This window comes from Stigmatopora argus, chromosome 5 (assembly GCF_051989625.1).
Source record: "Stigmatopora argus isolate UIUO_Sarg chromosome 5, RoL_Sarg_1.0, whole genome shotgun sequence".
Taxonomy (NCBI): domain Eukaryota; kingdom Metazoa; phylum Chordata; class Actinopteri; order Syngnathiformes; family Syngnathidae; genus Stigmatopora; species Stigmatopora argus.
The window spans coordinates 10,172,651-10,195,000 of NC_135391.1; the positions used below are offsets into that span (position 1 = coordinate 10,172,651).

The 22,350-nt window shown below is 38.1% G+C and overlaps 1 protein-coding gene across 9 annotated transcripts in view; it reads right to left on the reverse strand.

The window, feature by feature from the left end:
* Positions 1–22,350, reverse strand: part of grid2 (glutamate receptor, ionotropic, delta 2) — a 250,138-nt gene that overhangs the window by 8,366 nt on the left and 219,422 nt on the right. For all 9 annotated transcript variants that reach the window (XR_013300387.1, XR_013300389.1, XR_013300388.1 and 6 more), the window contains 2 exons: positions 17,977–18,143; positions 3,142–3,379 (listed from right to left, as the gene is read on the reverse strand). Coding sequence is in view for 6 of the 9 variants with exons in the window: in XM_077601423.1 (XP_077457549.1) it covers positions 3,142–3,379; positions 17,977–18,143 (405 nt within the window). In the remaining 3 variants the exon portion in view is untranslated. The remainder of the gene's footprint in view (positions 1–3,141; positions 3,380–17,976; positions 18,144–22,350) is intronic.

The window sequence follows — 22,350 nt, forward strand, 5'->3', positions numbered from 1 at the left end:
TAAACTGATTTGCAGGGTGGTTGCATGATGGGTTTGTGCAGCACCAAAAATGATTTGAGCTAAGATGAGAGCAAGTGTCTTTGTGGATGATCAGTGGTTGACATGACTACTTGTCTGAATGACAGATTAAAGCTAGTAACTGAGCAGGGTGCTTCAGGGGGTGTTTAGTGTGTTTACTGGGGTGTGCTGTGAGCCAATTTGATCAGAAACATGTACTTTTTAAGAGTGGAAAAGATAGGGAATTAATACCTTACCTGCCTCAGGATACATAATAACTTTTTTAGATTTAACTAAACCAAACTAATTCTGAGTCAGGCCAACCCTGGACAAAAGGGGTAAATTCCACATTCATATCCTTGCATTTCATTTCTTTTTAAGAGCCTTATAAGACAGCAGTATTTTGACATTAATCTTACATTTTTAGGGAGTACATATGTAATTCTGATTTAGTCAGTGGATTCGCCAGTACTAAAAACATTTGAATTTTTAATAACTGATCTTTGTCTGTGTGTTTTAATGGATTGGAATATTCACACTTGAGCGAAATGAACAAAGAAATTAGACACGGAGAGTGTGAAAAAAGCCTCTGATAATTATACACAATTAGAAAGTTGTGCTCTCTAAAGTTGTACTGCAATTTATGATATGTTTTATAGTGAGTCACTTTGTGGTAACAATTTGTCTTGATATTTGTTTTTAGTGCTTTTCTCTTTTTCAAAATGGAGCATAATGTACGAGTCTCAGTCACTCTAGATTTCTAAGTAATGAGCATGGGGCATGTGGGGTAATTATTTAATTTGTTTAACTTGATTTACTGAAGCAATAAGACAGTGGCTAATAAAATCATGGCAGCTATAATATAGGGGGGGACTAAATTGCCAGCAGCCGGCTGTCAAATCTGTGCCTTGTTCTCACAGAAGCTTTATGCAAGTGCTTCTCGCCAAAGGGCCTGACGTCGAGACGGAAGGAGTGTCAAGATTTCCATCCTAATTGTGAATTCAGTGGTTTGCTGAGGTTTTTTTTTAAATTTATTGAGGAATCTCAATTAGCACCTCAATCCAAAAAGCCACAGGAAGTGTAAAAGCACAATTACTTGTCAAGATTACAACTTGGTATATGATTTCAGAAAAAATGTCCACTCCTAGTTGAACGCAAGGTTGTAATAGCAATGGATACATTTAATTACAGCTAATGGTCCTCAAGGAGGTGATCTCACTCTCTAGCCTGTGTAAAGCAACTAGAGAAATGGTAATAGACAAACTCCTCTAAACATACAGCAACTCTAACCTTAATGTATCTTCATCTTAATAGATATAAATATATTTTTTTATCATGATGGCAACAGATTATCTGTTTAAATATGCTACTTAGAAGCAAGTTTCTGAAATGTTAATATATTTTTAATTGCCTACAACAGCCATAATTGCATTTTCTTTGGTTTATCTGTTGCATGTTCTGGATTATCATATTTGCTTCACTTTTGCACTTGTGAATAAAGTCAATTTAAACATTAGCCCGCCTTATATTTGAAGTGCAGAGAGACGGGGTTTAACGAGATGAAGTTCAGAGATTGGATGCGATGAATGCAAATTGTTGGTAAAAGTGGCCAGCGGTTGTTTGATTTCAATCTATTATTGGAAAAGCAAGTAAAGCTGTTGGCTTTAGGCTTTTTTTGCTTACGCTCTCTCATCTCTGGTGGAGCATAGAAAGCATCCACATTACAAAGACTGCAGGGTTTCTATCATGCTCCTAGAAACACTGATTGCCTCAATTGATATGCCTGCTGAGTTGATCAAGCACAAAGGGGCTGATTGGAAATTTCACAGTGCAATGTTGCTAATTTACAAGGTGCCAGTGTTTTGGAGGCGAGTGCCGGCAGTGTAAATATCCATGTTTAATGTTGTGGGTCATTGTTGTGGACTCTTCTGCGGTTAAAGAAGATTGCAGCTTTTCTGAGATAGAGCCCTGGGTTGTTTGTAGCAGTTTTTAACACTATTAGCATCCTCTGTTTTCTGCTAAATTAAACTGAGTGGTTGACTTCTTCCCCTTTACAGTGGGTGCTTTGGTCACATTTTGAATTTGTGAACACTGAACTAAATAAAGCTTCTTCAAAACAACTGACATGATTGTGATAGAATTTTAAAAAGCCACCAGCCACTTCCTGGATCGAACCTTTTAACTAGCTCCACTAATCTAACACAGTATAATCAGAAGTAGACTTTTAATTTTTTTAAGGCGCATATCAAATAATTTACTGTGTGCATTTAACAGATGGTGACATGACTACTGTTGGTTTAGAAGATCCAAAGCATAATTAAATCTGAAGAATGTCATGAATGGTATTGATTGAGAGTGAGAAGCTCAATATTATAATATTTGACAATTTACAGTGTGGCATTTGTTTTGGTAATATTAATAATTATGCATTGTAAATGAGCTGGAAACAAATCCCTTGAAGATGAAAGCTGGTGTTTCTGTGGTCAAGTATACCTCGTAATAAAACACACACACAGCATATGATGCTAACTAACACTCTGGGGCTTCCATTGTATTTGTGCGTGAACGTAAAAATGTGTATTAAAATTATCTTCCCTGCCCTTTTAATGTCTTTGATAATTTCTGCTGGCTGCGTCCACATTGTTAATGACTTTTGGGAAAAATGAGATGTCAGGATGCTTTAAATAAATTAAATTCCGAGGACATACCCCTAACTGTGGATAAAAGCAGAAAAATGAATGGATATAACGTTACGGATCATAAACACAGCACTATGCACGAAAATCGATTTCGCTTACTTCCCAGGAGAACTGATACAGTAGCATACAAATTATTTTTGACAGAAATGCCTTGTAATAAATGTAGTCCTTTTGTGAAACAATGTCGCTTGAGTACAAAGAGTGCTCCATGAAAGGAAGAAGATAAATGTGCCCATTTTGTGTAATGTTCTAGATAGTTCCAGGGCTTTATACCCAATGACTATTTGTTCTACTATCTTTCCGCTTCACGTGTCATTCATTCATATCATTGCTTTCTGTTCTAACTCCAAGTCCGTAAATTGATTTACGACTGTCGACAATGCAATGGATTTTTTTCTTTTTTTTGGTTTGTGCTACCCATCCCATCACCAAGCCCTTTGCTTACCTCCTTGGAGGGGACCCTGGATCCCTTCCTCCGTGACCACCAACTTTCCACCATGGCTATGAGACAGGAGAGCACCACACCGGCTGCGAGGACACAGAAGACCCCAGCGAAGCTATGGATGTCCAGAGCATTGCTGTTCCGGGATTGGATTGAGCTGTAGAGTTCACAGGGGCTGTCCTTTGGCCACCACTTGAGTTTTAGTATATCCATGTCGCCATTCTGCTGTAGCTCCAAGATTCTAGGAGCGTAGAATAAGCACACGGGTTAATGGCGACCCCTGAGAATTGTCAAATATCCAGCAATGACGAACTAAACGTAATGCTTTTTTCCTCCAAACTTGAAACGGGAAAATCACTGTGGACACAGAAGTGGTGCGATCTTGGTTATGGTCTCAGAAACAACATTAGTTTTGTCAAGTTGATGGCACGGGCCACGTGACTTCCTTTTATGACTAGCGAAAAAAGGGGCCCTTCGATCACTCAAGGTCCAAAATTTTATTGTTTAGTAGATGTTTTTGTTCACGTCCCTTCAAAAATGTTTACAAGGGATGACAACTTCTCTCCACATCCTGTCATGTCGCCTACGCTATATTGGCACCACTCTGTGTGCTGATTTGCATCTGTCTTTTACACAATATGCAAATTAAGTCAGTGCATTTTTTCCCTGGTCTGATAAAACACATTTTGTTAATTGAATCTTCGTAAAATAGCTCGTGAAACACATAAGGAAATGTGAATATATTTTACTGGGGAGACTATAATACTATACATACAGTACAAAGTAAATATAGTTCTATCCATCACTCGCCAAACATGAGTGATAGGGAGCAGTCGCTGGGCTGTTATTGAAATAAATTCTGAGAAAACAACAAACTAAAGCCTAACTTTATTGCTTGGGATGTAACAATACCGTTGCTCAGTTGCACACTCACCACTTGGACAATAAAAATTAGAAACACGGTGTGGCATTGTGCATATTTCCCAGAAGAGGAAACTATAACCAGGGGGACTTCTGCGTAACAGTGCCCGAGACAGGTGGACTGCTGCCTCTCAGAGCCGCCGTTTTGTGAGTCTCGCTCTCCTTGTGGTGACAATTTGACATCCCAAAAAGTTATGCCCAATGTGAGTTGTGGTTTAATTTCTTCCACACATTTTTAAATGCTCCGGCTCGCTCGGTATTAAGTAGGGAAGAGCTATATAGCCCTACTGATGGCTGAGCAGAGACTTAACGCAATCACGCCAAACAGCTTCAAGTCTTGGAAGGCGAGCTCTACAACACCTGTCTCCACGCAAAATGTCCAAGATTCATGTTTTAATCCAACATAAACTTATCACAGCTCCTCATACATGTCAGGCGAACCAGACAGTGCCACGTGGAAGAGTGGGAGATTACAGGCTCGTAGAGAGCCAGATGTGCTCATCAAAAGAGCCAGGTATGCGAAGAGATGGAAAAATACAACAGTCAATGTGAACATTCATTGAATCATTAATGTACAACCAATATAATTGCAATGTGAAATAATTAAAAAAGGGAACGCAAACAGAAAAGATAAAACGGGCAAGGGCAAAACTGCAAATGATGTGGTAATCGCTGTAGAGCTTCTTTTCCATTTGAGGGCAGTACTGTTCCATTAAATTCCTTCCCAGAGCTCAGAACACCACATTGGGCTGTCAAATTCATTGTGGTCAACATTAATATGTCTTGCAGCACAGCAAGAGTACACCGCCACAATGTCATTATGCAGCCTAGCCTGAGTCTGGCGATTGATGGCTTCAGAGAGAATACAGCTCAGAGGTTGATGGGGTCCCTCTGTTAGCCTTCAGCTTAGGATTTTAGTGGGTCACTGTTTCTGGGGTGCTAGGCGATGCGTGCACACATGCACAAACAGGCATTTCAAAGCTCTGTTTGCTCTTGGCTGGGTGTTTTAAAAAAAGGTGATATAGAGGGGAAGCGCCGAGGGAATAAAAGGAGAAGGGCAAATTAAGAATGCAAAAAGACCATGCTTAGGCTCATCATACCAGCACAGAACACAGGTCCCATGGACAAGATAACCCCTATTAATCCTCATAAATAAAGCCAAACGAGGGTCATAAGGACCCTCCCAAAGTTAAGTACCTTCACTTATATGTACAACGGGGCAGATGTTGCCGATAACACACGGAATTGCCCTGAGGATTCAAAACCTTTGTGCAATTCCAGTGACAGCCTGCTGACATCAATCATAGCACACGCCCCTCATCTTTACAAGGAACACACAAGAAGGCCAGGCATCAAGTGTTGCAAATGAGCAAGCAGATAATTTACATAATTAATTTCCAAGACAATAACAGGTAGAAGCAAGGCCAGTTTCATTGAGAATCTGCTAAACAGGCTTAGCAATACAACCATGTCACTGTTGTTGGGCGATATTCTATTATTCCTTTTTGGCCCATGTGAGTAAAAATGAATTTGAAACATACTAGGATTAAAAAAGACAACTTCCTTTATCCAGCCACCCACAACATTATTAGGATTTGACGTTGACTACCTGGTGTCATTCAACACACAAACAGTCTTCATCCAAACAATTTTCATTAATTTAGGACCCTGAATATGTTGTATCTTTTGTGGCATCAGTCCTGGTGCTTTTTTGATGCATCGTCTGGTGTTGTTTAAAGGAAAACAAACAAACAACAACAAACTTAATTTAACTCAGATGAATCATCAATGGATATGTTCACACTCGGGACGTTAAGTAGGAGGTTCTGAGTTTATTTGAACTGAGTTACTTAACCAATGGCTAGCCAAGATAGTAAACAATTTAACATTTTACAGCGTTTTAATTCTGAGAAGAAGCAAAGGATCGGGGCTTAAATTCATGAAAGTGTAAAGAGCACAGCAAAACTAGATTTAAATTATTCACTAGAGAAAAAATATTGACCGTATTTAATGTCAATATTATAATGCTGCGATGTAGTCATGTGTCTTCTATTTTATTGTGAAAACACACGGTTAATAAAGACCAATATGTTGGCATTTCACGCAATAACAGATAAGGGCATAACAAAAACAACAAAGAATAACTAAAAAGCATTATCGTAGATTGTGTGCATTTGCAATTCAGAGCAGAGTGCTGTTGCTCTTACTTTTATTAGGATGTCGTCTTCCTGTGGAGCTCATCATCTATCTTTTGACACTAATTGTCCTCTAGAATTCTGCCAAAAGCCGTTTTCCCTAAATGTGTGAGTGATAAATAAAATATAAAAAACAAAAAAGACATGCTACATTTAGGCGTGACATAGCATTTAACTATTTGGTTGAAGTATAATTTAGTTTGGTGAAAGAGTGTTTTGCATGTCTGCTTCACAGTTTCAAGATCGAGTGTTCAATCAAGTGCACCACCCTGCCTTGCTTGCCTGCATGGGTTTTCTCCGGATGCTTTGGCTTCCCCGACAAGCCAAAAACATGCATTGCCAACACCGAAAAATGCATCTTCCCATAATGCCATAATTAATAATACTTGTAATGTATGGATAATAATAACTTGGTGTTATTTAACTTCTCCAACGTTATGTTTTTGTATTGGCAACAGCCAAATGTTGGTTACAGAGTTTGTGGGGTATTTGTAAAACTTGTACGGCATGTAGTGTGAGCCAGGGGTTGAATAAGGCTCTTTAGTGCTTAGTAAAAGGTTGATTTTCCTTGAAATGTCTCAACACCGAGCGGTGTGATGATGTAGCGGACGTGCCTGCTGCCAACCCAACTTGTCAGCCTCGAGGGCCCTCAGGGAGCTTGCAAGCTCATGACCTAGCTGGTGGCTGTTGCTTCTTATCAGGGCTTGGAAAGCCCTGCGATGACTCAGTGTCATTCTAGGTATTGGAGCCATTAATCTTATACAGTATATTGTTGTGGCGGAAATATGTAAAGATGTGTACATAGTCATATTCAACATTTGTGATATTTGATTGAGAGTTGAGTTATTTGTTGTTTCAAGATATACCCACTGCATTCAACAGTGGAGAGAATGACATTACTTTTCATTATTTTGTCCACCCCTGAGGCAACAACAACAATGTTTTCTTTAAATTTTGTATGATTTTCACTTTACAGGGACTTTAATTTATTCACTCCGGAATATAATAAATAAAAATGCAATGCTTGGAAACATACATACATTTGCTTAAATGTACACACTAGTTATTTTAATGATTTGTTTCTAAAAACATCAAATAAGTATGAAATATGTATGAAAATAGTCACCCGATAGTGCAGTGGTTCTTTTGCCTGACTACATCACGTCATCATGTACTTTTCTGGCCAACCCATATCACTATGTAAAACTAAGTGCACAATCAAGCCCGGTCAGTGGCTGTTTTATGTGCAGTTTCCTGATTTACTTAACCATCAAGCTGTGGCGCAAGTTCCGTGGTTTAATTGCATTTTCGTTATTTACTTCACCATGAAACTGTGAGGCAATGTTAGAGCCACCAATTCCCTCAAATATATAATGTCTCGTATGTGCTTGATGTTATTTGGGCTTTAATTAGGTAAGGCAAAGCATCATAAGGTTCTTCCTTCAGCGGTGGCTGGTGTGGGATGCTTACATTCAGTTACAATACTGCCAAGGGCCCACTAAATTTCAAACAAATTGTACCTGACAGTACACAATTAATGTTGTGCCAAGTCAACGTCTGGCAATTGAATGGGACATGGTATGAGCACAGTCTGCAGAAGCACCCACAAAGTGAGGGACCATTTTTTCCCAATTCAAATTTGGTGGGCTTGTTAACAACACTTTTGTTTGACCCAATCAACTAACCATTAAGCTATCAAGTATAGGGAAAGACCTTGACAATTATTTTTTTGTTTGTTTTAAATGTTATGTACTATACGGTTGACATTGAACATTGATGTCACTGATGACATTGGGAGTAATGGTCACAACATTCACCTAAAAAAAGCTATGTCTGTCCTGTTCTTAAAAAAGACATGACAATTATATTTAAACTGATTGTTCACACTGTTGTGCTTCATTTATTTGGAACCTGTGTCTGACAGGCGGGATTAAAGGCCACAGTGCAGCAGGCTGACAAAAACATGGCCCCAGTCAAAGGTTTCCTGCGGTCAACCATCTGTTTCGATCACTAATTTGGCTTGCGCTAAGCCCCAAAATACAGAATCACATATACTTTATTGAGCTGTCGCCAAGGCAATAGAAATATGAATTTCCGCTAGTGTGCTTGGATTGTAAAATAGAAATCCAGAAACAATGGCAAAGAAAACATTCGAACTGTGAGTCATTGTGAAAAATCTATTTTTATATACATGACCTCTTGTTAAAATAAAATGGCTTATGTTACTTAAAACTGTGGCTAGTGTGCTTATCCTTTCTAACATTCAATGCATTTATGTCTTCCCATGCTACATCTGTCAACCTTTACTTAGGCCTTCCTCCAGCTCTTTTACCTGGATCATCCACCCTCATTAATTCTAAGTGTGAATATTGTGTGTATAGCATAAATATATCCTTTAATATCAAAATTTGTCTTTTTTGCATTTGAGTCTCATTTCTCAACAATTCCTGGAATATAGATTTCACTGTCATTATTAGCCTCAATCATTAGGAGATTAGGTTTTGTCTGATTAAGTGTGGTTATAGCAATAGTGTCAGTCAACCCGATTGTGCATTTTCTTGTTTGAGTGGTCAATAGCAACCAACATGATATCTGACCGAGTGCATACTGGTGTAGAATTGTTTCCATGGAACAGCTGTTGTGTGCGTGTGTGTGCGGGGGTGTGTGCGCGTGTGTGTGCGGGGGTGTGTGTGCGTGTGTGTGCCTGCTTTCTCCTTGCATTAAGACCGTTGAATTTCATTTGGAAAATCTATAATGACTTTAACACTCCCACTGGATGTTAATAGCAAATGAGGAGAGGGTTGCCAATGTGTTGGTGGGGGCAAATGCCGACCGTATGTGTGTGTCAGTGTGTGTGCGAGCTTCAGGTATCTCACTCGTCGCTCTCACTCTATGCAGTGGTGGACTAGTTGTTACCATGGCAACTCGAGGGCAGCAGCCTTGATGGTGGGGTGATCCAAACATTATTACTTGATTGCAGCGGGTGGGTGGATGATTTGGATGAATGAGAAAAGATGGTAGGTTTTGAGTTTTAAAAAAATTATAATAAACTCAAATGCAATAGGGCGTAAATGCCAACTCTTGTCATCATCATCGTTTAGGATTGGGAATGTGCGTACACATTTAGACTGATATGTGAGGAAAACTAGCACGGCAAACTGATTTACAAAATGTATTGATTAAAAATTGCTACACTAAACGCTTTGCAGGTTCTTTGAAAGCAATGCCTCTAGTTTAAACAACTATCTATTTGTAACAGTCCGTAATGTTATAACTTATCTGGACTCTCATAAGATGGATGCTAAACAAACAGCAAACAGTGCAGCTACACAACTGCTTAGATGAAAGGAGGAGGGTCAAAACTTAAAGGGATGGTGAGAAATCACAAAGCAACCTATCATCTCAATGTCTGTGTCTGACGAACTGATCTTCAGGTCATTGGTATTGGTCAACTCAGCTTGACAGCTCCCTTTGACATATAATTACTGCTTCCTCCTAAGACTCTAGGAGTCAGGCTGCACTTCCACATTGATCATCGATTTCACAGATTTTTTTCTCAGGTACAGCGAAATACCTACGTTGTATAGTGTATACATTTAAAAAAAGGTTTATATCTGAGACAGGTCTCCTGTAATTCGAATTGTCCAAAGTTCAACACGATAATGCTCAATTCCACATCAAAGGTCAAATCTAAAGACAATAAATAAAAAAATAAAATTTTGGCTTGAACATCCAGTTGTACTTTAGTATCTTATATTTTATCAATAGAAAAAAAAAAAGCACATCACTGGTTGTCTACCTCAATTAGCAGCAGATGTCATCTAACATGCAGGAGAGTTTAATGATAATTCATGAGTTGAAAGCCTTTCAGAAACGGTTAGACATCATTGTAATTCTCTCCCCAATGAGCCTAAAAGTGTCGTCATGCTGCAGCACCAGATGACTACAGCAAAATATTCTTGCAGTAGCTACCTTCCTTTGCTCGAAGAATTTTCCCATGCTCCGACATTAAACAACAAAAAAGAAGAAAACAGTCACTGTGAGGTTAAAGGTGGAGGGGGAGTGATTGGTTTGACTCATAGCACATGATGGAAAATTGAGCGAGAAAATTAAAGTAGGTTTCCTCGAGATGGAGACCTGACAACAAACTACCGAGAAATGGGGTGGCATGAGAGAGAAGACAAAAGGAAGAAATTGACCAATAATGTAACAAAATGAGCAGAAAGGAGGTAGGAGACGTGCATAGGATATGGACATGTAGAGCTAAAATGATTTTGCAGGCTCTGAGATGAATATGTGACTGTCAGCTCCTTAAACGTGAACAAAACTGGCGTGACAGCTCACTTAGTGGTCTAAATAACACTGACATCATCTGCGGGGTCTTATATGGCTCGCTAGTGTTTGCTGCATTCTTGCAGCCACAGGGTCTGATTCATCCAGGATTTTATTCTTAGAAAGTTTGTCCACCATATACAAAAGAGGATGGCAGATTTGTCCCTCAGTTGCATGTGGTGTAATTGGCATGAATCTAGTCATTTAAAGGGAAACTGCATTGCAAGTGAAAATTACACGAGTGAGTAACACGTCAAAATTAAAATCTGATACATATTAAGATAACTAATGCTGGGTTCACTATATTCTTGATTTTAAAAAAAATCCACAATAGTCTTTAATAATTATTTTTATGCCTAGAGTAAATGTAAAACAAACAATCTAACTATGAAAAATATATGTATTACATTTATGACATTAATATGAATTTAGTCATCTTACTATATTAATGCATTCAAAGAAAACTATTTATTATATTTCTAACATACAGTGCATTTATTTCACTTGAGCAATATTACTTGTGACCTGGAGATGTCTTTTAAGCTTGTGCAGCAAATAGGCTGGTTACTGTCTATTATGTAAATGCCACCTCTGTTCTCAAACAGATACCCTAACACTCCCATACTTAATAAAAGTCTCCAATTTACATTATACAACTTAAAAGCTATATTTCTTCTGCTCCTCTAGTCTGCTCTCTTCATGTAGCTGAATAGAACCCAAAAACATTTGTCGCGATCACAGCTTTGTTCACCAGTCAGATGAATGTCACCAGAATTCATAGTAAAATGTTACAAAATACCGAGATGGGTGAGGCCTATTGAAGCTTAAGAAAAATGAAATTCAATTCATATAATGTTAAATTTAATAGGTTTGGAAATATGGTGAGTCTGCGATTGGCTGGCAACTATCTATAATTAGGTAGGTTAGTCCCCAGAACCCTAAGAGGAGTACATAAGATGAATGAATGAATAAAAAGACATGGTGAAGTTCAATGAATTTACTTCATCTGGATTGGTGGCACACACGACGAGAGCTGAAAGTTATTTCATATCAACAGCAACAGAGTTTCACATATTACGGTGTATCGCATTTTTCAGTTTTAATACTTTATTGCTTGAGGCTTAGTAAGTGACATAATAGGGAAACCAGCACTTAATCAAGGAAGTCTCTCCTTTGAAAGAGATTGCCCATTAAATTATAATCATGCTCTTTACTGTAATGTGACCTGCATTAATCTGTGAATAAGTCAATATCACACATCCTTAATGTGGTTGTTTAATGGACTGTGGCTAGTGGACTCTATCACACAGTGGTCCATTTGAAAGCATGAAGCTTTCAAAAAGGCAATTTTAACTATGGTGTTCACGCAGCAAAATCAACAGCATTTTTCTAAAAGCTGAGCCAGCCAGAGAGAGGCATTTCTACCCTCAGGCTATCAAATAAGGCCATTCTGAATTTCTCCACCAAACTGGACTCACCCAATAAGCACGGTATATATTGTCAAATAAATTCCAATACACACTGAACCGAAACGTAAACAGTGTTTTCCTGATTATAACAGTTTGTCATATGCCCATTGTTTCTTGTTTCTAAATAGTATTAAAACAAAAAAAACTGTAGGCACAGACTAACACCTACAAATTTGAATCTATTATTTGTTGAACAAGGGTGTGTGGAAATATTGTTACGTATGATGAACGGATAATATGAGATAAAAAAAATACATTAAAGCATTTTAATTTTAATTAGGGTTCAAAATACAGCCCTCCATTGGAATTCCATTGGTGAGATCCTCTTATGGTTAAATGACTACTTCAAGTTTATGAAATTAACTCCAAACAGATGTTATGTAACTGAGATTGCATTGTCCATACATCAGTTCAGCAGTCCAGAATTAAACTCAGAGTGCATCTAAACTGCCGTGTGAAATAGCCCCGCCTTCTTGACAATGTATTAAAGACAGACCCTTAAACCCGTTTTTATATGGAAGCTTTAAAAGTGTGTGCTAAAAGGTTTTTGCTCCCTTAAGCAAACTTAGCAATGCTTGGTAAGTCTAATAACTAACAGTTTGGAGGATTTCATCCTTTTTTCTAAGTTTTCAATTAGGCCTCATTAAAGCAGTGTGTGTGTGAAGCGGAGCAGACCATCAAAGCTGGTACAGAATAAACAGCACAGTCAAGTCAAATGTTCATTAACTGTCATTAACACACAGAGTGTAAGCAGTCGACCTTGCCAACATTAATTAGGAATAAAAAAAAAAAAAAGGAACACGCTAAGTGTATGAGTGGCATTTGACTGTGATAACTTGACTATGAAAGATGTAAACATGAAGTTATGGATGTTATACATAAGGTCTGCATGTTACAAGAATTATCGTGAGACTAAGAAGAAATTTTTCTCAGACAAAACAGTTATACGGGGGCTTCCATGGTGCATTTCTATAATAGCTACTTTATAGAATAAATGCTGATGCTTATTGGGTTTTTCTTCAAGGTCGGCAATAATAAAACTTTCACAAGTCAGTTCATCGATAGATTTTTAAACTATAAAGTATTTCAGCAAATTTATTGTTGTTCGCACTGCTTGCCAGAATAATAAGAGCATTGAAAAACAGTTTGTAAGTACCACAAACATCTAACTTGGTTTTCATTGGTCCCCCTAGAATCCCTCACAGATTCAACAATAATCTGGCCTCAATTTATTGTTTAGGTATGCTACGAAAAGAAAAGCAAGTCAATAAAGACTGAAGCTTGATTAGCTGAGAATCTTAATTCAGTGAACACTTTCTAAGGTTAATAACTTCAAAAGTCAGCAATTCCGTTTAGCCATGATACTAACATTTACTTACAGCCTTTTAACATCTAACCCAACAGTAAATTATGCTACCCAAAAAATTCACCAAATAAAAAATGCATAGAATGTGCATGAAAGCACGGTTAATACAAAGATCACTATACTACAACAAGTTAGAACAAATCTATTGTCATTTAAAGCTTAGAAAGTAAGATTATTGTTTGTTTAGAATCATATTTAAGAATTTGAACAGTCACAGAATTAAACTTCTATGGTGTTTAATAGTGCAGAAAATTTTCTATATACTCGTATGAAAATATTTTCAGGAATTATATAAACTTGCCGTGATCAGTTCTATATGCTAGGTGTATTTTAGCCAATTAAATGCGAGCACTTCAAATGGCCTGCATCCCTCTGACATCAAATATACTCAACATTTACTTGGCTATTGTGATTGTGATGTATTTTAGTCGTCAATTCTATATTCGTATATATCCACTGATTTTGGTCCAACCAAATTGATATACGAAAAGGAGAATGAGTATTTGTCCTACCCATGATTTTGTAGTCTACCTTGCATACATTAAATTTATGTACTAGCTACCTACTGCTCCCGTTTTGCTGCTGTGCATCTATACTAGACATGTATAATTTAATTGCTTTATACATGGATTTTACTCAAAGAACAAAGGAAAGGAGAGGTAGCGTTCGGCTTTTGGCTTTATAGAAAAGACAGAAAATAAATACAATAATCAGGGAAGAGAAAGGCAAAGAGGAAGGACGGGAAAAAAGACTGCTACACAGCTTTCTTTTTTGTCCTAGCAGAGAAAATAAGAGAAAGAATGCAAGAGAATGAAATTATAGTAATTTAGTAACTATTGGTATAATATAGTACGGTTTGCTGTTTTTGTAGAGTGATAGCTACACACAAGTCACAGTAATGACATTGAACTATTCACAGTTTCCCCGAAACTAGTAAAGCCCTTTTCCACAGGTGTTATAATCTCCCCCTCCTTCTTTAACAATAATAAAAATATATATCAGTGCTTGGGACCATAGTAAACATTGGTTTGCGGGAGTCGTGGCGACGTCGTCACTACTGGGGCTATTTCCTCTGGTGTGTTGGTGCAGGAGAATCTTAAAATTGGCCTGCACTTGTGTAAAAACGGCACTTTCACGTTCAGTGGAGATCTGGACTGACACGTTGCTGAGCAATATGATTCATATGGGCCAGGACGTACATCTGAAAGAGAGCATTTGTGCGATTCTTGGCATGATCTATTGCACCCAAAGAGCAGTCACCCGTTAAATGTGACGCAATAGAGCCACACTGCTGGTTCTTGATATGAAGGGAAAAAAAAAGATTTGAGCAAATCTGGGAGGTTGAAGTCTACCGAGTATGAGGAACTGCAAGCATTCTTTTACAGGTGGATAATGAAAAATGGGCTTTAAAGAGTGTATAATCCCGGATTAACATGAAATTATTCTAAAACTAATACACTAATTTCACTTTTTACGCCTGCAATAATTTACCCTCAAAACAACTTGCGCGTGTAGGTGTCATTTGAAATGAGCAGACTATCACTTTGAACTAACACACACAAAGACAAAATCAAAGCAAGTCACTGAATTTGTTGTCCTATTGCAACACTTCGATGGAAGCACTTTACCTGACCTCTAGAAATGGCTTCTTCACAACAAAGTGGTTGAAAATGAGGACGTTAGAGTAGGCTGTCTATTTCTAAAGACAATGGCCTACCCTCTCTCTCTAAAGTGTCAGAGACAATCAATCCTTCCTAGTCTCTAAAACTACCTCTGGGGAGCTGCAGGTAGAAGCTGTGAGAGGGAGTTAAATATTGTGACAAAGATATACACCAGAAAAGGAACCAATATAAATATATATATATATATATATATATATATATATATATATATATATATATATATATATATATATATGTATATATATGTATATATATATAACAACAAGGGAATTACGTACAAATACTAACATTTTATTCATTTATTCCTTGTATGCAGTGCTTATCCTCACATGGTGAGTTGGACAATCTTAATCGCCCCTACTTATGAGTGTGAACATGGTTGTCTGTGTCCTTGTGCGCTGCAATTGGCTGGCCACCAATTCAGGCTGTTCCCCACCTGCCACCCATAGTTAGCTGGGATATGTTATAGAAGTAGCCTGTCACACATGTCAGGAGGACAAGGGCAAACAATTCTTTCCCTCCTCCAGTACGCCTTGGTACCCATGTGAGGATAAGCACTGCATACAAGGAATAAATGAATAAAATGTTAGTATTTGTACGTAATTCCCTTGTTGTTGTTTTTGTCTGTACCGACATGTGGAGTAAATGCATTAAGTAAATGAAGAGACAAGAAATGACTGACACAAACGCGAGATGTGCAGCCTTGTGTCCACAATGAATGTCTGTTGCTCGACTATGACAGCTAGAGGCAAATGTTGGCCTTTAGTTAAATATGTCCTATTTGTCTGCATGCAAGTGTTTTTGTTTAAAAAACAATTTGCACTCTGTATCATGCCTTCCAATATTCCATCTTACTATTTGTACGGAAGCCTATATTAATGTTTAGCTACTAACACATATTTGCTTATTTGATCTAAGATTTTATTATTCCAGTTAAGCATGCACATGGGAAGGGAAAGCAGTGTTAGTTGTAACATGTGGTTTGCCGGCTTCTACCACATCCCCCAAAAATGTAATTACTATAATTTGTATTATTATCATCATTATGATAAATATCATTATTTCTATTATATTAAAATGATGTACACAAGGGTGGCCTGGCGGCTGAGCGGTTCTGTGGTCCTGTGTTCGATCCTAAGTCGGTCCTCCTGTGTAGAATTTCATGTTCTTACCAGGCTTGTGTGGGTTTTCTGCGGGTACTCCAATTTCCTCCCACAGTCCAAAAACATGCATGGCAGTCCGGTTGAAAACTCAAAATTGCCCCTAGGTATGAGTGCGAGCGTGAATGGTTGTCCGTCTCCTTGTGCCCTGAGATTGCCTGGCCACCAATTCAGTCCGCCGCCTGGTGACCGAAGTGAGCTGGTAGATCCAGCTCCAGCACCCCCGCAAGCCTTGTGAGGACAATGGTGGAGAACATGCAAACTCCACACAGTAAGGACCGACCTGGGATCGAACCTCTCGGCCCCAGAACTATGAAGGCGACACGCTAAACCACTCTGGTGCTACCAGGGCGACCTCTAAAATCATGCCAAATGTATTATTTGACAAATATACAATTTAACTTCTAAAGAAATTGAATTAAGCTGTGAAAGCCCAATGCTGACAAGCTTTTATATTTTCCCTCTTGATGCAGTGGTCCCCACGTACAGTCATTAAAAGAAAAGGCTGTGCTATAAAGACGAGAGCACTCCACGCATAGGCCACAAAGAAACCATTGGATTTATAAGACTGCAGCTGCAATGCAGGGCTGAGAAGCGTCTAAGGACCTTACCAGAAAACAGCAAAGCAAGTGAATATGTTGTCTCAAAAGGCTATTTTTTCAGTACATTATTTCTATATAATGTACGAATAATCGAATTGCTAAAATAAATGTGAACAATAAGTGTTTTATTGTTTTAAACGTGTGCCATTTTTAAATGTCAGCACAGAGAACACGTTTTGTTAGAGGGGCAAACGTGCATTCTTAGGATTAAGCATGATTAATCCATTATGGGTAAGTTATTGTTCAGTACTTATTGACAACAATAATAGTAATTTGGATTTGTATAGCGCAATCACATGCCATTTGCTTAAGCTCATGTTCCTACAAACAAAGTTATCTTCTTAGCGTGTGGAGTTTGCATGATCTCCCTCGGTACTCTGGTTTTCTCCCACATCCCAAAAACATGTATGGTAGGCTGGTTGAATACTCTAAATTGCCCCTATGTATGAGTGTGAGCATATTTTTGGTATTTGTAGAGTTATGCACTTGAAATTTGGCATGTGTGTGTGTAGAGTTTGTTTCATGCATTCCATTTAAACACAGCAATATCAGAATTCTTTGGGAATGCACAGTGCACTAAAAAAATAGCTACAGATTAAATTATAATTGGGCACTTGGATCCAAAGTGTTATTCCAGGCATGCAAATGATGTGAAATTGATAAAGATTGTCACAACAAATGTAACCCTATCACTGTGAAAGAAGGACATATTGCTACTAGTAAGCCATATAACTTTACAAATACTGAGAAAACGCTACTTGTCTTCTGGAAGATATTTAGAGGCAGAATTTCATTTGCTGATAGTAGCTGCCTGGACTAAAGAGGCAATCTGCAATTGTTGCAGATAGCTGCACTAGAAATACAGATTTTTTTACTTTGTCAAACTGAATTTAAAGTGTTGATGGGAAAGAAAAAAACGATGACCTTTAGACAAGGAGAGAATAAATATGAAAATGAATCTCTGAAAAGTTTTTCATTTTTACACAAAGCTGGCCTGGGAAGCTGTGCTACCACATTTGGTAAAGTAAATACATATATTTGCATGACAATTATCTCTCAAAAGAAAAATCAATGATGCCATCGAGTGTTGCCTTGAGGGAGTGACTCCTACCTCTGGGAGAAAATGTCCCTGTAGGGACTGCCGTGCTGCATCGCAATGCCGTAGCCACGGTCTGGCGCATTGCTGCCCACCGTGTAGAAGGAACAATCCTCGTCATTATTAGCGACATATTCCAGCACTGCCGCATCCCACACGAAGCCAAAGTGGCCATACTTCACCTGAAATAAAACATTAATGGCATTTTAGAAAAGCGTGACCCTTATGATAAGACATTGGAATTTTATGGGTGAATAATTGAAACATATTCTGTTGATCAGATGGATCCGGGGGTGCATACATTCCAGACGGCCGCCAAGGACTAATTCATCACAAACAATATTTCATGAGCACACCACAGCAAGGTTATTCTTCTCTTCTGAGATAGCAAATTTAAATGGAAAAACAACTTCAGTGCTTATCGGTCCCTCCCGACTCTAAATGCAGGAGTGTTACTGGTTTATTGCCTTATTTTATACTCTCTTTGTGGGGTACGTTCACAATTGTACCTCGATGGTTTAAACTGTCGATTAAGAAAATATTATTTGCTTTAAAGGTCATATAAACTATGTGACATCTAGTTCCAGTTTCTTACTGAATCTTTCGTTTACATTGTGATTGGCTGCATAAAGCAAGCATGCTCTTGTGCTATAATTCATGATTAACATCTGTAATATTGATAGTGGCCAGTCAGCTCCATGGTAACATTAAATTTACCTATGGTAAGAAATAAAAAGTAAAGAAACAAAATCGACACTTGAAAACATTCTTTCAAATGCCTTTTTTTCAATGTGTCAAGGAGTTAAATAACACTATGAAAATTTCAAAGCTTCTTCGTCTTTGCTGAGTGCATGTGTATCAAGTGCCTCCGATCAAGTAATTTCACAGTCTGTAGTCTGAAGTAGGCATGTGTGTGTGTTTAGTGGTTTGAGTGTGTGTGCGTGCAATTCACTGCAGCGATTTTGAATGTGCTATGTGTAACTCTGTCAAAGTTTTAAGAAAATTTTGAGAAGTACTATTTACTTTTGGGAACATTTTCATGGCTTTTAAGTATGATACGGCAAAATGAAGGCGTAGAAACTGGAAAAGCTACATTGCAACGGTGTTTGAATAAATACATGACAAATAGAAGTAAAGATGAACAGCACCAAAGAATGCTATCAGCATTGTTTGCAGCATCCGTGAGTTAAACATGGTGATGCAAATTATGATAAATAACATAATAAAAAATAATAAATACATTTATCTCATCTGACTGCAAGCAAACTCGCCTTTCAATCCTTAATACTTAATACATTTTGATAAGCAGGAAATAAAAATGAAATGGCACAGTTTCACATACAGTAGCCGATGCCCCCATTTTAGACACAATGATGCAAATAAAAACTTCCTTCAAATAGAATGTCTTTACACTGGATCCATTAGATAGCAGCAGGGTTTCTACATGCAATATGGTGCATCTGTAATCAACTCATGAATGTATGTACCTTGCTAATGTATCTGCATGCACTCGTCCGTTATAAGTTATGAATCGAGCTATAGATGGGCCTAATGTCCTTCAATCTTGACTATGAAGACAATAGGTAAATCTGCAGGAAAAATCTTTTTCTGTTGCATTTCTGCTGAAATTCATAAAGGCAAATCATTCTGACCTGGACGGCAGCGGCTGAAGCTTTGGTAAGCTCCACCAGACTACTAATTGTGACGGGGCAGCAGGCCATTTTCAAATGAATGTATTATGCAGGATAAACTGTTGGCATGTATCTTTGATAGCAAGCTGCTGAGTTTACATCGTGTCACAAAGCAAACATTGCTTAACACCTGTGGTCTCCTGAATAAATGACAAAGATGTAATTATGCCGGTACGAAATTGTTTTCCATTTGACTGAGGCCACTTAAGTTGGATTAACACATTTTGGTCTGCTGGCATCGTTGTGTTGATGACTGACGATTCGAAGCCATTTGTAATGGCGAAATACAACAGTCATCGCCATTGAGGTGAAATCCAACACACGGAGTGTGAAACAACTGCACAGTAAGCAAAAACAACATGTACTGTGCTTTACCCGGGCATCAAACCTTGGCTCTAATCGGCTATGAATTTGAAGGAACTGTCTTTTTGATTGAAACTACGCAGAGACAAAAAGGTTTTGTGGGAATTAACATAGACACTGTTTTAAACCTTGTCTCGCCCATTACAGTGAGGAGTACTAGAAAATCTTAAATTGTAAGAAATATAAAAGGACTCAGATGTTGTGGTAATCCCACCTCAATCAAACAAAAACACCATGAAAATAACTTTTATGAAGACTAACGTGTAATGTGCTCTCATTAAGTGTTTTGGGTGCAAACATTTTACATTTTTAAACCTTGCCTGGAGTATACAGCAACATATTTAATCTAGCAGATGTGCAAAATCATATTAGTGTAAGGCCATACTGTTCATTCTTAGTAGCAACTTGGGAACTTTTAGCACTTTTATTGTGTGGGCAAAAGAACCACGCTGACTTTTGCCTCATTGTCCCTCATTACTAAAGTGATGAGTCTGAGGTCTTTGCTGTAGCATGTCAAGAGTTGTGCCGAGATAAACTTTCAGATCCCTTTTCTTTAAAATCACTTGTGTGCAGCAACATGGCTCCCCAGACCTGTCAGCGAACTTCCTTATGAATCCAAATCATTGCATCAGACCTTGTTTTAGACTATCAAGAAGGACAAATTGCTAAGACCCATGATTACAAAATTGAAGGCACCTCCATGTCCCACCTGCACTTCCATCACTCCTAGGTTTTATCCTCTTCACCCAGGGAAAATAATTAATGAATGCAACCCTGTTTTGTCTTACATAAGACACATCTTGTTTGTCATTTTAAAATATTACTTTGGGTGGTGGCTGAACTGAATTTAATAAAGCATTAACCACACACAATGATGAGTCTTTTATGCCTGTTTGCCTGCTAACTTGTATCACTGACTTTGATTCATGTGATTCAGAGAAATAAGAGCAAAGTAGACTTGAAACCCTCATAGACTAGAAAAAATAGAGCAACTGCCCAGAGACACACTCACGTCTTGATATCTTCACATCTTGGGCCATAAAAGAATAAAAAATAATAACGACTCTATGCTCCCAAATAATTGCAGCTTCTGGTGTTTTTTCCCCTCCAAAAAACTCCCAACTTTGGCACTGACTCTTTCTGATCCAAAAGCACACAGTGAAAGATGAAACATTTTTTTTTACCTACTGACCTCGTCATGCCGTCAACTCTGCGTCTTGTGCTTTATTTTCAATTTAAGAAATAAAGGGAGTAATGATTTTTCCCATGCTGAATATTCCACCAAGTTTGCAGAAATGATATTTGAAATAAAACTAAATTAGCGGCAGGAGAAATCATCGAAGGCAAAGCAAAGAAACTGTGTGACCGTCACGATTCTCAGACAGAAGCACGTATGCAGATCTTTATATCTTTATTTTTAATGCGTTTTTACGTCAATCGTTCTTTTTAGTTTTTTACTACTTGCCTCTCATTTTTATTCATTCCATTTCTGATGTAGAGCCATAATACTGTATATATGATAATAAGATCATCCGACACTCAGCTGTTTACTCACCATTTCCACAGATGGAAACTACTCTAAAGCAGGTGAGAATCAATTTCAGAATTGAAAATGCATGAATGCACTTTTAGAATCCTAGCTTTATTATTTTTATTATTATTATTCCCCGACATTCGACTTCTGTTTTGATGGTGGCGCAGTGTTCATCACAGAGTAGTTTAATAAAGGAAAATAACTGAAGGTTAGGCCACCCGATGGGATTTATTCACCTTCGGTGGGATTGTTCTGTGAATGGTTGTCCGTCTCTATGGGTGCCTTATGACTGAATGGCAACCAGTCTAGGGTGTATAGTTCACCTTTTTCCCAAAGTCCCCATGACACTTACGAGGACAAGCAGTGTTGAAAATGAAATGAAATTTAAGGTTACGACAAGACTGCTGCTAAAAAAATGAAGATTTACTCTCAATAATACATTGGATGAACAAGGGTTTGTCCAAAAGAAAAGGATCAAGAGTTGAATCTCAAGCCTTGACCTCCTATGTGCAGTTTTTATTCGTTTGCAATTAGATTAAAAAATAGTACAATATTTGTTACCATCTCCTCATAGCATGCATAAACGGTTCATTGTAGACTAAATTTACATAATTTACATGTGTACGTGTACATTGGGATTAGTGTTGACCAGTCACTGTACCTCATCGAAGCTGAGCCCTACATAACAACAAGAGCCCTAAGGTCGCCTGGAACCGGTCTGCGGTGTGTTCCAAGAACAAAAGCTTAGCAGGGTGAGGTTCGGACCCAAATGTAGTGACAGGATTCAAAAGAGTTAAGTGT